This window comes from Zonotrichia albicollis, chromosome 15 (genome assembly GCF_047830755.1).
Source record: "Zonotrichia albicollis isolate bZonAlb1 chromosome 15, bZonAlb1.hap1, whole genome shotgun sequence".
NCBI lineage: Eukaryota > Metazoa > Chordata > Aves > Passeriformes > Passerellidae > Zonotrichia > Zonotrichia albicollis.
The window spans coordinates 11,057,381-11,075,859 of NC_133833.1; the positions used below are offsets into that span (position 1 = coordinate 11,057,381).

The 18,479-nt window shown below is 40.1% G+C and overlaps 1 protein-coding gene across 1 annotated transcript in view; it reads right to left on the reverse strand.

Annotated features, from left to right (window-relative positions):
- ATP10B (ATPase phospholipid transporting 10B (putative)) overlaps nucleotides 1-18,479 on the reverse strand; it is a 50,034-nt gene that overhangs the window by 22,871 nt on the left and 8,684 nt on the right. The window contains exons 3-7 of the mRNA XM_026791417.2: nucleotides 11,999-12,203; nucleotides 9,503-9,588; nucleotides 6,833-6,939; nucleotides 3,131-3,262; nucleotides 622-749 (exon numbers count right to left, since the gene is read on the reverse strand). Of these exons, the coding sequence (XP_026647218.2) occupies nucleotides 622-749; nucleotides 3,131-3,262; nucleotides 6,833-6,939; nucleotides 9,503-9,588; nucleotides 11,999-12,203 (658 nt within the window). The remainder of the gene's footprint in view (nucleotides 1-621; nucleotides 750-3,130; nucleotides 3,263-6,832; nucleotides 6,940-9,502; nucleotides 9,589-11,998; nucleotides 12,204-18,479) is intronic.

Genomic DNA, 18,479 nt, shown 5'->3' on the forward strand with positions numbered 1-18,479 from the left:
CAAATTTTGTTAATACTAAAGAAATTCTGTCCACTTAAATCTCAGCACTGGCATCAAGAAATCTGAAAAGTAAATGTAATTTTTTCCCTCACCCAATAAAATATTCTTTCTCATTTAGGCTTAATCACACTCAGATATACAAGTATCCTGCTTCTAATTTAGCTTCTTTCCTAGACCAGATGAACCATACCTAGTTATTATTCCCCACTGGTAAATTGGCAATTTTTATTTCACTGTTTTTCTGAGCTGCTAAGTGGCCTTCTTATTTTGGAATTCTGGATATAGGCAGAAAAAAAAAAAAAAAGCTGGCATTTGAATGTATATATCCTTTTTGCATCTGCTAGATATTCTGAGTTAAAGATATTATTATACATGTACTTCCTATCTATATCCTTGTGGTGTTTCAATAGCAAGAAAAATATGAAGTTAGAAAGACAAAAAAAAGAAAAAAAGAAACATTATTTCACACTTGGCTAATTTGAAACACTCCTAGCAATATTTTCAAATAGGATTAAGAAGGCACTGCGCAGCTATTAATTGATATTAATTGTTCATTAGTGATTATACTCAATTTTGAGTAGCTTCTTCCTTGGAGGTAACAGAGAGGTTTTTGTCTTTTACCTGCAACAGGATTATCATTGTCAGGAACATGTAGAAACCAGCAAGCACTGGAGCCACAAAATTGCCATTCCAGTCTGGGACATCATAAGGTGGATGCTCCCAAAATTTTCCTGTCCAGATGCCATGCCCTGTGGGAATGAGACACAAGACTGATATGAGCAGTGGAGTGAGGGACAAAGCTGCTGAAATGTGCAGATATGGACTGCCCTGCTAACAAAACAGAGAGAACATTTCCAAAACTGTGCTCCCCAAGCAATGCTGCCAATCTTTTGGAGAATGCAGAGCACCCGCAGAGCTCTGTAGCGCATCCGCACAATTGATATGTTGATAAATAAGTGACAAATGAGTATTCAGGGATATTTTCATTCACCTCTGCTTCGTCAGGTGTTTCCCACGGCTCTTAGCTCTGCACAGATCTTTTCTCACTCTGTGTTTCCCTGCTGGAAAACTCCATCTCTATCCCCATCCATGAAAATCATCAGAGCTGAAGACTCTTTCCTCTTATAGAAGTAAACCTTAGAACCTTTGTATACAGACAAACTAAAATATTTCTTATTCTCCCTGACCATTCTTGATTTCAATCTGTCTTTGCTAAGAGGTGACAAATACCCTAAATTCAGTCTGGGCAACTCATCTTTACATTCCTTCATTTAAATCATATCTCAAACTGCTTCTTCCTCCATGTTTTTAATACCAGTAGTAGATATAATTGCACTGCTACAACAAAGCCTCTGTTCCAGGACTTAACAACATCCCATGACAACTGTTTTACCACTTTCCATATAAAATAAGCTTTTGTCAAGGAGTTACTGAATTTACAGCATCTGAAGCTTCCCACAGAGCTAAGGCAAACATCTTGTCTTCCCTCATTGGATAATTTGTCCAGATGCCAAAAACCTCTATCAGTCCAGCTCAAATAAAACTTCCATTAGCAGCATTTAACCAAGCAGTTGTTTTGCAGCATCTGTCTACTGAAATGCTGCCAAAAATATTCAAATTGTTTCAACAATGCTCTTTGGCTGTTTCAGACCACAATCACATCTGAGCAAGGAGATCTCCGCTCTACAAGCTACTTCTTACCCCAATTTATACAATTTACTGTATGCAAGAACAATCCTGATAACTGATCCACCAGTGATACTTTTTCCTAGAACCCTACATTCAGACAAGGCTGCAAAGCAACAACTCATGGCAGAGACTCTGGATTTTGGATGGCTCAAAGGTAATGGACTTTTTATACTTTTATATGTTTAACTTAGATGATGAATATTTTTTTTAACCTGACTGGATAAATTATTTTTCAAATGCTGATTTTTTTAATCTGAGACTTCTTTTAACCTTAAATTGAAGGACTTTATTACTCAAGAGCCCCTACACACCAGACAAGGCAAGTCTCTAAATTCACATGACAGCAGCCAGGGAACCAGGAAAATAAAATATCTCCCGCACACAGAGCTCAGTTGTGAAACTGAAATCCCATTTTGGTACCAAAAGTCCCACTGCAACATGAAGCAGTAATACTAAAGAAGTGATCAAGCCAGTTCAGGTGTTCATCTGTTTTGGATGGCCCTTACTTCCCATGGCATCACACCTGATGACTGACTGGTGCCACATCACATTTCCTCTAGGAAAACTTGATTTGGCTGTTGCTTAATCACAGCAGTAGCGCTGAGTAAATTGGCCCTGAAACAAAATCCATTAAAAGGAAAAGGTGCTCATGAGAGCCCCTGCTATCTGCCTAAAGCATTGCCCCATTCAAAAGTCAGTACACTTTAAATTTGGTCCTTTGCTCTGTATGATGAGATCCTGTTGATTTTGGCCTGCCTGGGACAGATTGCTATCAGAGCTGGAAGGCAAGCAGGTGCTTACACACACTGAAGATGATCTTTGTGAGATTACCAATCCAGTAAACTCCAGTCAGTTACCAAACCCCAGTTAATAAATTCAAATGTGCTCACCTGCAAGGACCCCAGAAAAATGCAGGCTGTTCCAACCAATTAATCCATTTCACAGCCTGATGTAAAGGGGTTTTTGAGAAGGAAGGAAGCCATGGAGGATGTAAACTGAATGAATTAGTTAGGAGCAGTTCATGGGTTCTAAACTGTGTCTCTGTTTAATACCACTCCCAAACATATTAGAGGAAGGCACTACTGAAATGAAAGTAAAGCAAAATCATTTTACTTTTGCTGTTATGCACAAGGAACAAACACCCCCTCAGGAAGGAAGGAAGATCTCAGCTGACAAATATTGATTCCTACAATGATTCCTACAATTCCTACAGGATGGCTTTCTCCTGCTTTACATGTATGATACCATGGTGGGGATGAATCTTATCTGAAACATTTATAGCCATGTTTTCTTCACCTGAATTGCTCAGATTTGCCATTTTAACTCATTGGAAAGGCCAAGGAGCCTAAAGACCCCAAGAGCATTCTGCTGTAGATCTCACTCATGAAAACATCAATTTTAATCACCATTTAGGAAATAGGTTTTTGTCAGTGGTTCATACCTACAGCTCCAACAAGGCACATGACAAACAGGAGTCCCACACATGAGAAAATGTCCCTGTTCATCCTCTGCTCGATCCTGCTGCGCTTGTAGCGAGGACCGCTGTTGTTCAGCATGGCCTTCGTCTCATGACCTTCAAAACACAAATTAATATTTTCATGGTTATGTAAGTTTGTATTTTGGTTTGGTTTTTAAAAAAGTATTCTCCCTGCAGCTGAGAGCAGGATGACTAATGTTGACATTCAGAACTTTCCTTGTCCATCTTCCTATTTGACTGACTACATCAGTCTAAATCTTGAAGTTTACCAAAAACCTCCATTATATCACAGGTTTCAGCTGTCATATACATTTTTCTGTCCCAATGACAGCAGATTAAGTAGGATCATTAAGTTTATATAAACTATCAAAAGCCAAATATCCACGAGAACAAGAAAATGAAAATAGTATTATATTCTTGCATTTTATGGACAAATTGTTAAGCTGCTATACAGATTCCTGAAACCTACATTTGAATATTTTTCAGCAACGATTCAAAAGCCACTAGATACATTTTGTCTATTAAATAAAATTTAACAAGTCAGTGAAAAGCAATAATATTTATCTTTTCATTATTTGATTGTAAAGTGCTAACAAAACAGTCATATGAGAAATAAAAAAATCCCCAATCCTTAAACTTAGTGAGATATAAGTGAGCTGCTATAATAATAATAATAATGAAAAAAAAAGGAGTGCTGCAAGAAGTCAAGAAGCAGAAATTACTTTTTCAATTCTATTAATGTTATCTAAACTGTGGCTCCACAACTGGGATATCTGGACACCATCTGTTGTTATATTGATTTGTATCTTTTATGTTTATTTCTGCAGTCCTTTTCCCTGAAAACACAGACCCTGCAGGCTTGTATTTAGTTTTCATTTGTATGTACATGATGTGTGTGACAAGGACTGTTTTCCAAGCTGCCTTTTAGGTTTCTCTAGGGAAGTGATTTAACCCAAGAACTGGAAGTTAGGTGCAAGTTCAATCACACCTGCTGGATTCATTCCAGGTTTACATCAGTGGTTATTAATTAAGAAGAGAGCTAGAGAGAATATTAGTCTCCAGCCTTATGTTGAGGACATTCACTCAAGAGCTGGGGATTCTGGCTTAGTATTCCAATGAATATGTAATTATTTACAAAACCTGGAGCTGTGTCAGTGGGACCAGTTTATGCTACCAGGGCTCCTGTCCTTCCAACTCACACATAAGCACAAACCCTCTTGTTCCACTTAGTCAGGTATTCAGTGAACAGGCAGGAGATTTGTGTTCACTGCCATACAGGCAGATCTCAGAACAAACCCTAAGCCTTCCCTTTGGTGAGAAAATTCTCTTAACCACAGAGCTACACTGAAGGGGAGAGCACTGCTGCTTGAATTTCTGTTCCTCCAGCAGCTTTGTGAATCTTGTTCCTCACTTTTCTTTTATGTCAGGTGTAATGGAATACTTTGTATTGAAATCAAAACAAGCCAAAGCCCTTTAATCCCTCCCAGAAAACCCTCAAAGAAGTGTTGATGAATTTATTTCAGGAAGAAATTGGGATGAGCTTATTTCCAAATATCAGTTCTACCATTCCTTTCCATTTCAGGTGATCGTCAGGAAAAGGACACTTCTCTAACACAGTTATCACCTTCTAAGGAATAGAAAATCAGAAATATGAGAAATAAAATGCCTTGTTCTCCTTTAATCCTCACATTTTCCTATGCTGTGAAGCACAGCACCTCACCTACCACCCCAATGGTACCTTGTCTATTTCTAGATGCTGATGGACCCATCTAAAACTTCTTTCTGGTACTTTAGTACATGAAAAGCATATAATTCTTAACTGCTGTCCCAATCAGAATGAGAAAACTACATTGGCTGTCACTCTGTAATGAGGTTTTTGTGTTTTATGCTATTGCGTTGTGCAGAACAATTTGGGTAGCCATGGAAAGTAGGACTGTCCTCGGGTCAGATGGGAACTGCACAGACCAAGCAATTGCACTAAGTGATGGCTGCACTCTTCACAAAGGCTCCCATTAGAAAGAAAGTTTGAGGAGTAATAGAGTCATAAAAATGGAAAGTGTGCCATCTTATTATGTGACTGATCTTGATTGTTCAGAAAAGGTCACAGACCATGATTAAAAGCCAGAGTATTATCAATGTCAAAGAACCCTAGAAATGAAGCTGATATTGACTGAAGCCAGTCTAATTTTAGGAAAAAAGCCCCAAAACTTTTATGCTGACATTAACAATAAGAACTCAGTTGGAAATTGATTTGAAAACCTACTCATATGAAAACCATCATGTCTTGGGAAAAACTTTAAAACTCCAACCTTTTCTACTGGCAGCTTAAGCATCATAAATAGAGATCCACATTAGGATCTGTGCTGGTGGTGAAGGGAACATGCTGGGAAATCTGAGCTAAACAGGAGAAAATGAGGAACTGCAACAGGGAAGGGAAGATAAATTACTCCAATTATATCAGGAATTATACCCACTGTGATTTTTATACAGTAGCTACTTTGGAAAAGAAAGGATTGCAGAGTTTGGCTCTGTCTCTCCTCCTCTGCCTGGTGGGCATCACCCTTGCATGTGGTGTTCACAGAGACACAGTGAGACCTGCAAAGGCAAAGCTGCCTTGGAAACACATGGGGGCTGCAGACATTCAGAGTCCACTTGTGTAGCAGTGAAACAGACAGTCTGTTGTCAGGAAAATTGTGCCAGGCTGTGGAGATTAATCTAAGCTAAATGACTCTTCTAAAGGTGTGACTTCTCTTTTATCTTAGGTGGCTCAGCCCTGAACCCCTTGCTGCTGATTAGGCATAAAACAGTTAATATAACTCTACTGGAAAGATAATAATAGCTAATGGGATTAATTGTTGTGTTTAAATTGACTTTTATTTAATCTGCAAAGAAGAGGGAAGCTGATACACTCTGTCTGATGCAGAAGAGGACACAGCTGGCAAAGCCAATGATAAATCATGCTCACTGAGTAAAAGCAGTGGTAACACTCCAAAGGTAAAAGATGCTGAGGAGCAGATGAAGTGACCCACTGCTGAACCTGGCACTGCTGCACTGATCTGGGCACCACCACCGTCTCTCTCTGTCCATGTGTCTCCTGCATGAAGTTCATGGTTGCACAGACACACTCTGTCTGTGTCAGCACAAACCTGAGCTGCTGCTGCTGCTGCCTTTTCTGCCACCTCCAGCTGCTGCCTCACTGCCTCCTGCGTGCTGGCACTGGCACAGATTGAATGGATGAATGAAATTCACAGATGACTTTTTTTTTTTCCTAATTAGCTCTTTAGCTGCTCCAGTTTCTACCCTGAGGAGCCAGTGAGACCTCCCTTAGGGCAGCTGTGTAGATTTTATGACAGATGGAATTAGTAATAGAGCAAGAGCTGAGGGTTAAATACACCTGAGCAATTTTTTACTTGTCTGGATATTTTTACAAGATATTTGACATGCACAAGGATACTGTCACTTGCCAAAGACCCAGTGCAAGACTTGCTGGATTTGGAGATGGATGAGTAATACCTTCACTTAAAAAAAAGGTTATATACTTTTTCTGTGCACTACCAGTTTTTAAAACAAAATGTCAAATTATGTTGCAATATTAGACTATAGTTATTTTTTTAAGGATATTTACAGGGAAATTCTCAGTTTACCTAAATAAAAAGTACATCTTACCTGCATATATAACGATTCCTACTGCAGCCTCAGTATTTCTGATTGTACATCCACGAAGCAAGAGGTTTTCAATGTTGAGGCCTACCTGTTCATGGTTTGGCTGCTCCCTAGAAGAAATATAATCAAATAGAGCAATTAATTTTTCTGTTCTAATAGGGTGTTAAAGAAAATTTTCATGTGTGTGTCTGTTTCAAGTTGAAATAATGTGATTTCATAGACCCTTTTTTGCTTTTATTTCCCTCAGTTTCAAGGAAACTTTTCCAGCAAAATGTTCCAGAGAAGTCCAAATCTTTTTTTTAAAGACTACTTACACACTGTGTGTCATGATGCCAATACAAAGCAAATTTGCCTTTCACTTGGAAACTTATCTGGCAGAGTCAGTATCTTATGAAAGAAAACAAGAGTCCTTTTGCAACTTGCAGAAAAATTTATTTTAGAAAGAAGAGCAGAGGTTCAGATAAATACATCTACACCCTGCAAGAGCCTCTGTGACTCCATCAAAGTCTTTGTGAAGCTCAGTCCACTGAAGCAGCCTTTGGGCTGAGGGGCTCTTCCTCCTTCTCATCCTGGACAGAAGAATTTTCATCCTGGCTAAAGTGCCCCATCACTGACCAGATCCTTCTGCTTGCAGCACAAATTGGTGAAAACCAAAATGTCAGTGCCCATCAGGCAGGAAATTTGTTGTTCCCCTCTGAAAATTAATGGCACACGCCTACCCCTACCCACAGCTTTTATTTTACACTGGTAGGTTCCTACTGAGATCTTTACCAAAGCTGAGAGCTTCTATTTCAGATGCTTTGTCTTGTTCTGTTGTGTAAAGGTCAGGGTGGGAAAAGATCTTTTTTTTTTTCCTAGAATAATAATCTCTCTCTACTTTCTATTTGGTATTTTGTGTTTCATTTACCAGGAAATAGTCTCATCTCTCAAATGAAGGGCAAGGCTAGGTGTTATATTAGAGCTAAGTTAGGTCCAATGTCTAAGTGCAGCTGCACATGATTACACAACTTAAACTTGCCAAGGGAAAAGATGTAGGTGACAACAACCTACAACTGGTAGAATTGTAGAAACATAATGCCAGAAATCTGTTTTTCTTGGAATCTAAATTCAGCCTTGGGGAATTCATTTAATAGAAGCCTTCTTGCATCCCCTTGACCAGAATTTTCTGTGATTGGACATGTCAGATGGATGTCACCAAGTTATTTCTTATCATTTTTTTATCAGAGAATGCTCCTGCTATTTTATAGCAAGGCAGTAGAGCCTCAATAATTTATTAAGGGTTCATGGACAAGAAGGTTGCCTGCTCCAAATAATTTGTGTTTACAAAATAGCTCAAATCTCAGCAGACCAAAGACAGAAACTTCACTAACTCTCAGCAAGTAATTTTCCCAGCAAATACTTCCTTCTGTTCCTGAAGAGGGGAGAGAAAGGCAGCTAATTCCATGTTCCATCAAGCAAGTGAGATGATAGGCATTCACCAAAGAGATTTCTGTCTCAAACTTTCAGTTGAGACTTGAATATTTTGAAGCCAGTCCTGAGTCCTAAGGGGGTATATTTGTGTTTCCCTGTGACATATCTCCTACATTTCTTTAATATCAGTGCTCTTTGCTAATTGGAGGGATTGCTTCAATTTAGATTGTACCCAGTGGTCCCTGAAGCCAACAGCCACAGCCAGCAATCAATACAAACTTGACCTCTTTTTCCCTTGTAAGAAATTGCAGCAGAGGAGAATTGGCATTGCTGTTAGAGGCACCATCCTTACAGGGCACAGCCTCAAACCAGATTAGGTATGGTCAGTGCTAATGGGAGATAATCCCTGGTTTACTCTGTCACAGAGCCAGGCATCTGCAGCTCCTCCAGGTGCAACACTCTCACTGCTTCTTGCAGAGCCATTAACTCCTAGCTTAGCTACTGGTAAATTCAGCAAAGCTGGGGCATGGATGAGGATGGTGGCACACTCATGCAGTTCAATTATTTGCATGACAATGGGGCATGCATTTGGTCTGGGGCAGTAGGAACCTTGGACAATCTCTGGTGTGGTGTGGGAATAAGCTGCTCTGGGTTGGAGGGTAAGAGAATTTTAAGACATGAGCCATGACACAGAAATTTGCCTTATAATTCATAAATGGGGTTTAATCTGCTGAATTTGCAGAATTATTTAATGAAGACATAAAAGAAAGCTGCCCTACTTTTTTATACTAGTGTAGTGCATCAGTTCAATAGTATTTTGCATGCGTGTTTGACTTTTCTACCTTTCTAATAGGAAGAAACTCTGGATTATTAGATGCTGGACACCTTTTCCCTGTGGCTGTCAAAGTGAAGAAACTAGAGCCATGCAGCTGGAGACCTTAAACAATTGGAAGGATTTATCTAAAATCTAGTTTAGTCTAATCATCAGGTCAAATGTACATGAGCTTATGTCTAAGTTTTGAAAAGAGTTGAATCTCTGTGAAAATAGTTTGTAGGAAACAACTGTAAATGCAATGCCAAACCCTGGTTCTATCTTGCCACAAAACAGAGTCCAAGTCTACATTTTATATTGAGTTCTGGATCTGGGAATGGACAATAGTGACAACCATCAATTTCCTCAAAATATATTCCTTCCATCCAATTCCTCCAAGAGGACTATCAAAGTACGGATCAAAAATGTATTTATGGATAACAAATACTTACATATAACCTTTGAATTTATTGAGATCATTGTTTGGCATTTCACAGATGATGGTGTTTTGGAAAAATTCTGGTTCAAACACAGTATCCTACAAGAGAAAACAGACTAAGTGTCAGATCCAATGAGTATTTTAAATGAAAAACACCAAAAAAAGCTTAATTTAGAGCACCAGGGCTGGAACACTTGCCCTAGCAGGAGAGACAAAGACATTTTAACTCATTCAGCCTGAAGCAAAGCTTCAGAAGGGCTGAGCATTTCCTCCTCTTGGAATAGCAACTGGTTAAATTAAGTGAAGAAAATGCTGTGTATAGAACAAGACATCACAGATGCCAATTAGTGGAAACACCTGTCTTCATTTTAAGTGAATATAACAAAGATAGTAGATTTAGATTAAATGTTAGGAAGAAATTCTTCCCTATGAGGGTGTGAGGCCCTGGCACAGGTGCCCAGAGCATTTTTGGGTGCCCCATCCCTGGGAGTGTCCAAGGCCAGGCTGGATGGGGCTCGGAGCAAGGGACCAAGGGCAGGGACACCGTCCACGGGACCAGGCTGATTCAGAGCCCAGTTTAACCTGGCCTCGGACACTCCCAGGGATGGGGCACCCGAAAATTCTCTGGACAACCTGTGCCAGGGCTTCACCCTCTCAAAGGGAAGAATTTCTTCCTAATACCTCATATTACCTCATATCAATACCTAAACCTACTCTCTGTCAGTTTGAAGCCACTCCCCCTTGTCCTGTCCTTCCATGCTCTTGTAAATCTCTCTCTCCACCTTTCTTGCATCCTAAACTCAACAACTAAGCCCAGTTAGTTCTAACCCAACTGAAGAACTGGCTAATATGTATTTATTTCCTCCCTGTTTAAAGAGTCACTTTATAGGCACAATTGCATCTGAGGGGGTTTTAGGCAGTTCATAAATCACAGGGCTAAGCAAAGCTCAAAGAACAAGGAAGAACAAGGTTTTATCACACTAAAACCTGCAGTGTGATACCACATCCACTGGGGTTTTTTATGCAGCACACTGTTTACACAAACACAGCCCGAGAGCAGGGTGATTCAGGAAGTTTTGTCAGCTCTGACCTTCCTGAGCACTGGCTGCCACCACGGCCAGAATTGTGTTCCACCCTGTTAATGTAACAGGAGTTCTTAGGCATAGACATTCCTGGGCATAGAGTTTATCTCAATAATAACTCAAAGTCTAAAGAAAATCACCATGAATAGGCAGTCAGAGGCATAATTTAGCACAGGTGCATTTTCTGATATAATGGAAGACTTCCACACATTATGAACAGCTGAGGCAAAATTTTGCTTTTTGTGTAATGGAAGAGCAGCACCCTGTTCTCCTCTAAAAGGAAAAATATGTAGAAAAATCTAACATGTAAATTAGAACATTACATGACAAAAATACAACATTTAAAAATGCTAAGTAGCCAGATTACAGTTTTTCTGCTAAATCTTTACATATTAAAATTTCCAGTGTGTCTCAGGAATAAAACTTCTCCCTAATCATCACTGGAAGGCACTGGAAAAGGCCCGTGCCATGCCACAATATGGGAAAGCCCTTAATTGTCTTTCAAGAGTGATTTAAGTACAGCACCTGATCTCAACTGGCCATAGAAATGTTCTGCTTTTATTTAATGTCTGGTTGCTCCCTGGCAGCTGTGTCCCACACACCAGTAACCCCAAAAGATCTCCCTGGTGGCACTGGTACTAATTGCTAAATAAATTAATGTAATTCCCAGAATTATCTGTGAGTTATTTCCTGTCTGCTGGAGTGATTCCAATGGAACAAAGTCTTTGTCTTCATGTACAACCACTCCTTAAACTTGTTCTGGGTTATTTGAAAATCTGCCCTGCTGTGTGTTTAAAGATACTTGAAAATGTAACAGCAATATGTCATATTTTCCAGTTTACTTCAGGTTTATCCAACATGAGCCACGTAAGGAAAGGAAAGGAAAGGAAAGGAAAGGAAAGGAAAGGAAAGGAAAGGAAAGGAAAGGAAAGGAAAGGAAAGGAAAGGAAAGGAAAGGAAAGGAAAGGAAAGGAAAGGAAAGGAAAGGAAAGGAAAGGAAAGGAAAGGAAAGGAAAGGAAAGGAAAGGAAAGGAAAGGAAAGGAAAGGGTAAAATGGAAATGATACTGCCTATGAAAAATAAATGGTGATTTTAAGAATTCAAACTGAATCACAAACTGATGTCAAACATTTAACTTCAAAAAAACCCAAAAAATTACCTTGGATTCTTATTAAACTGCCAACCCAGAGTGCCTTAGAGCAGCTCCAGCTGAGCTCTCACACCTCCACCTGCCTATGCAGTGAGTTTGGTGTGTCAGGACAAGGGAGACACAGAATCCATAAGCAAACCTATGGATGCTTTGGCAGGGGACCATGAGCTTTCTTCCAGCTGCCATGCAGAAATAAACCCTTCTGCGCAGTGTCTGGAGACAAATTGCCCATTTTGTGGGCTGCACAGCCTGTTTGTGGGCTGCATGCCCAGACTGACCTGGCTGCTGAAGCCCATCACCACGCGGCGCTGCTTGAGGTTGGTCTCCCCGTCCAGGTTGGCGGTCTCCAGGTGGCAGATCCCGTTCTGGTCGGAGGAGTGGAGCAGCAGGATGTCTGCTGGGACAATCTCATTGCACTGCAGCTGCACGAAGTCCCCCACTCTGACATCCTTCCAGCACTTCTCCACGTAAGCGTGCTCCTCCCTGTGGCATTGAAAGCATATCATGGGTGATGAGGGGCATTAGGAAGGCAGGGCTGCTGGGTGGGGGGCTTCAAAAACAGAAAATAGGGCGGGGGGCACAGCATTTTTAAAGGACCTTTTCTTAAGGACAGCACAGAAGCTAGAAATTAATGATTCAGACACTTCTACAGGACCAACTCACCATACGTCACATTCAAACCAAATCTTTACATGGAATAAAACATTTATAGCAGCTCTCTTTCATTCTAGCACTAGTCCTATAATCTGCACAACAAAATATTGCAGGCAGTTCAGACTAACAGAGGTATTTTTGAGTATCTTATTGAAGAAATTCAGATTATTGTTTTTGGCTGTGATTGTTTCCTAGACACTTTCCAACATCAGCACATAGCTCCTAAAAGAAGCAAACTGATACCTCAGCCACACTTGCTTCAGGTCTTTCCAGTTTGTAACTCTCAAGAGGAAGTTACAAGTTTTTAGTTTAGTGCAGAGAAACAACTTCAAAAGGTGGAAGAGCTGATAAATGGTCCTTTAGTATTAAGCAAAAAAAAAAAAAAAAAAAAAAAAAAAAAAAATACAACCAGAGCCCAAATTAAATGGAAAAGTTAAAGAAGTTAAAGTAAGAAACAAAGAGTTTGTAAATTAACAAAAAAATTTAAAAAAAGAGTCTCTGGGGTTCAAGGAAAAGAAATTACTATTTCATCAATGAACTAAGTTCAGAAAATAGCAGGTGTTTTTTGACATTGCATTTTCAGTAATTAATCTTTCAACTGCTCTTAACCATCTAAGCAGACCAGAAACAACACAATAAGCTTTAAATTTATCTAATGGGAAAAATGCACTGCAACAATCGCTTGGCTCCTCTAACTCCTTGAGAGGAAATTATTTTTCCAGGATGAATAAACAAGTCATCTTATGCCTTGCTCTGTGAGAGGGAAAATGCTCATGATACTTTACCAGACAGACAATTAAAGGCTTTTTGTAATGACTCAGAGCCTCATTTTTGGTTAAGTTTTTAATCATCCCCATCCATTGGATGGAGAACACTATCTTCCATTGCAGTGTTTGTGCCATGAGGAGGGGAGCAGTGATGGCAGAGATAGAGTTTTGCTGTGGTTCAAAGCCCACGTCCAGCCCTGCCTCGGGGCTGCTCCCTGCTCACCCACTCTCCTGGCTGGGTGCAGAGCAGAGGCAGCCACAGCACTGCCAGGCAAACCCTCTCACCACAAAACAACAACAGGCAGCTGCCTGTGCAGCTGTGCAAGAAGTTAAATTCTGTCCTTGTCCCAGTGGTACTGAATTTTCAATAAAAAAACAAACCCCCCCAGCCTGATTATTTGAATCCCTTTACTGCTGCTTTTGAAGCACTTACTAAACCATGGGGTTGTAGCAACATTTTTTTCATCTTACATTGATTTTTCTTTCTTGAATTTTTAATTCTTCTCATTTTGTCTGATTCTGCTTACCTGCATGTCCTTTTTCTTTTGTGCAACAACAGACATAAAAGACCAGACAGAAGAACAGCGATTTTTGTAAGTTAATTAGGTGCTGCTATGCATTTTTAAAAATTCAAATTAAATTTCTATTTGAAAAGTATTAGCAAGTGTATGCTGAGTATTTAATCCTCTACAAAGCAGATACTAAGTAAAAATAACAAACCAACTATGTAGTACCAATCCTTTCCATGCCAAACAACTTCTGAACAGGACTTGTTAATTTGTTTGTTCAAAACATGAAAGAAAGAGTACAAGATCAGTTTAGAGGAAGCAGATGTCTTGTCTTGCCATCCTAGGCATTTGAATGCCATTTATAGTTTGCATATAATGTTTACTGTGGCTTCTCCATGGTAATCCTGCCTCTCTGTACGTCAGCTCTTGCACAATACAGAAGTTTACAGAGCATATTGCTGATTTTGTCCACTCATAAAATGCTATAGAAGGGCCTTGTCTAGCTGGCTGTGTTCCACATCAGTGAAAGAAACCAGGTTAGCCCAAATAATCCACAGAAATCATGGATTTGTAATTTTTTTTTCAATATCTTGCTGTGAAACGTACATTACTTGTAAAGCTTCAGGGTTCTACCCAGTCACTAATTAGAGAAGAGACAGTGAGTCAGAAAAGCCAAATGACCTCTTTCAGATCAGAGGAAAAGCCTTCCTAGCACAGGGACTGCAGCTCAGGGATTGCTGGAATCCCAGACCTGCATTCAGGGGAACTGTCACTCTATCCCAACGAGTATCCAAAGAATGCACATTTTCTGCTCCTGAAGAAAACTTCATCTGAACCTGTAAAATTAAAATTTTGATTATATGATAAGATTAATAATTAAAAATACCAAAAATAGTACAAAGCTTTTCTCCAACTTTGTAGGGAATTGCCAGTGGATGAAAGGAAGAAAAGCACTTCATGATGAAACTGGTGCACCCCACGGCAGCACTGTCCTAGTTGTCTAACAAGATTTTTCAGATGAAGCAGTTTCCTTTCAGCAATCCCTGTAACTGGGAACACTGCCCATTTTCTGTGCACTGATGAAAGTTAACAGCACAAGCTCTGGTTGCTAAATAAACAGAGGAGCTTAATAAACCCAAGATGGTCTGATGAGAAACACACAAAAAGGACAAATGTATTGAACCAATCAAATAAAAATCACCAGTTGTGGGGGTTTTCAGTAGGTGGGAATCTGGACCTTGGTTCTTACAGCATGTGGTATCAGGGCTGTGGCACACTGAAGACAAGAGGTAAGATAAAAGTTCCTCAGTCCCTGCTCTCTTTTACCAGGCAATTTATCAAAAGCACATTCAAAAAGTGTTCCCTTGCTCATAGACATCATGATGATGCCCATCAGAGGATACTGCCAGTGAAAAGAGGCCTTGAACAGTCAAAATGATGCCTGCCAGAACTGTTGTTGAACTCATCAAATCTGAACAGAAGGCTTGAACTAAACAGATTTTATGAGGTAATTTCTGGGAAAAAATGATAATAAAAATGTCCTGCTGCAGTTGGAGATTGAGGGGGAACTTGAATAAATTATTGACTTTGTGTCAACAATTAGATTTCACTTTTTTGGATTCAATAAAGATAAATTTCAAAGAAAAACTGGATTAAAATGGATGGTGAATGGGGGGAAATAAAAATTATTGTTCTGCTATACAGAAAAAATTAAATAAAACTAATTCTTCACATGCACTCCACAGCATGGGTGTCTCCTAGATTGTCTTAGAGAAAGATCTTCAGAAATCTCTGCCATTTAGAAACATTTTATCAGACAATTAATGAAGTAAATCTTATTCCCTAGAATTACAGCAAGCTCCATCTCAGAATCCTTTGCAGTTCAAAATAAAGATATGGCTTGCTCTGCTATATCCCCCCAAATTGTCACCAGGTCATGGCACATAGAAAAATACATCAGTGTTGTCAATAGAGAAATGTGCATATTTATATTTTGTTGTATGTAAATTTGCTAGAATGCTATATTTGAAAATTACCTCCTTCAAGCACCACCTATTTTATAAAAAACAATATCCTGGGATCCTGCTTCTACATGGCAACAAGTTGAATCACACAGCGGCTTACCCTTCACAGTCTATTTTTGCAAATAAAAGTCTTGCACAGTTTTATGCTATCAAAGATTATATGAGCTTTTATATGCAAACCCCTCACAAAATATTTTCAAAGATCCCTTCATGCCCATGACCTCACCATCAGGAGCTACTGCCACAAAACAAAACAAACCTGACAGGAAAGGAGCAGATTTAGGACTCAAGGAGGGCATTAGGTCAGACAGAAACTGATTCTGGAAACTGTCCATAGGTCAGAGCACAGCACAATTGGCTGATGATGTTCCTGAGCTGCAGATGCTGCCTGGGCATGGGAAGGTGCCAGGTGGGTTTGTCACTGCTCCTGCCACCATCCCATCCCATCCCATCCCATCCCATCCCATCCCATCCCATCCCATCCCATCCCATCCCATCCCATCCCATCCCATCCCATCCCATCCCATCCCATCCCATCCCATCCCATCCCAGTTTCTGTTCCAGCACACCACCCCAGCAGCACCAATGATTCCATTTGTCAGTGCCCAGTCCTGCACCCAGCCCCAGCCTTTCCCCACAGCACCAAACTCCCGGGATTTGAACACTATGTTAAGACAGCAAAAGCACCTTTTAAAAAGAACTGAAATGGAATATTTCTAAATTCTAATAAAGTACATACACTTGTACCATACTGGCATTCCAAATTTCTCAATGCTAATAACAGATCCTATCTTCTCGTGTGCTTAAACTGCCTATAGCATCATAACAAGTAACTTATTTTCTCAATGGTACAAGCCTATGCTCAACTTCCATAACCAACTGAAGCTTATGGAAACTTTAAGTAAGTACCAGATCTTTGTAAATGTATTATTTGTTCATATAAATGGTTTTGGCTTTATTTTAACTCACCTTTGAAGAAATAAAATAGAACAGATGTAAACAGCATGTTACTTAGACTTTAATAGGTTAATTTTGTAAATTGTAGATTTTTGTATTTAGGAAAATCTATTTTTTTTTTTTTCTGCCTTGAACAAAATACTATTGTTACAATTCTTCCTAGTACCAGTGGAAGGAACAGATAATTTCAAGGTGACTCAGCTGATGTTTCCTAATCATTAGTATTAGTTTCTATGGACTCTCATTAACTTGTAAAGTTTCTGGAAAGCACAGCCCACACCAGCTTTTTTGATAGTCATATCTTTATATGAACATGTGGCTCTTGAGGTCACATGGTAGAAACACTCCACTCTCCAGGTTTTAATGGTATTTAAAAAGTTCAGACAGTTAGGTTGAACCTTAATGCCATGAGGCCATGATTTTGCAGGTCTCTGAGCCAAAGCCAGAGATTCTTATTTATTTGGTCTTAATGTTTAGTCATTAGCTCCACTGCTAAGCCATTGCACCTTTTCTGTGAAGCAGCTTTAATTGTCTTGGCAGGTAATAGATCTTGAAGAAAGCTCTGATCAAGCAATACACAAAGCAGTGGTAGCTTTAGTAATGCATTTTATGGATTTTCTTCCACAGAGACTGAGGCTCCTCCTGTAGCAATACACCCTGACTGACAATTGCAGCTCACTGCTCTTCCACTTCAGGTGCTGCTGCCTGGACCAGCTGGGAGCAGGTTTGCATTTAGTCAGTTCAGCTTGTCCATAATTCCTCACAATGCATTATCATATCCCACACAAGGTGTTTCAATTTCTTCATGATTTGGGTAGCGCTGGTTTCAAGCAGTGTCATGGTGACACACACACCTGAGTGTTCTGCTGGGTAAGGACATTTTCTCAGCTCCCTGCAAGGCTGAAGAATGATGCAGAAGGCACTGTTTGTGTCAAACTTGCTGCTAATTCAGGTATCCACAGCTAAACCAGAGACAAAATTTCCACAGTACATGAAGAGCAGACAAAAATGACAGGGATGGCAGAGCAGGGGATGCCCATTGCCAGACAACAGCACTCACGTTTAACATTAGGCAGGGGGGTGGTAACTTGCAGCTAATCCAAGTGTGTGCTTTGTGGCTGTCACAGGAATTCACCTGTTCAGGAGGTCTTCAGCCTCCAGCTGATAAGATACATTGTCCAGAAAAGGTAACACTGAAGCCCTGATATTGCTATGCCCAAGAAAACTGATTGCGATTTTACCAGTGGTGAGGTTTCAAGTGGGACACAGGCTTTAGCCCTTTTTTTGTGTATAAAACGAAGCCACTAAAGCCTCCAGCAGGCTCCTAGTCTTTAAAGTTATGCTTTGTCAGAAAGCAAAAACAACAAAGCAGAGAGGAAAGGCTCTTTAACAAGTGAAAACTCAGGGCTGCTGACCAACACTTAATTTAAAGTGTTGGCAAGAAATCTTTCAGCTCTTGTGCCCTTGTCAGAATGGGATTTTCCTCTCATCCTGCTTTCTACTGTACAAACTTTCAGGTTCACCTTGGGTTGAATGAGTTGCATGTGATATTTCCGAGTCCAAAGAAAAATTGTTTTTCTTTAAACTCTGAGTTTTGACATAGGTCAATCCCTGTTTCCCAGCATGTTCCCTTTTCTCTGCTCTTTTCCAGATGCCCCATATCTCTGCTGGTCAGTGCATCCCTGGCCAGTCCCAGCACTATCCCAGACAGAGGGAGCACTCACAGGAGGTACAGTCTGCCCTCTGTTCAGAAATCCAGCTACACAGAGCAGGTGAAGGAGGTTCCAACAGAGGGGCAGCCTTTGCTGCCTTAAAGTGTGGATGGTCACCTGCAGGCAAGCAAATCTC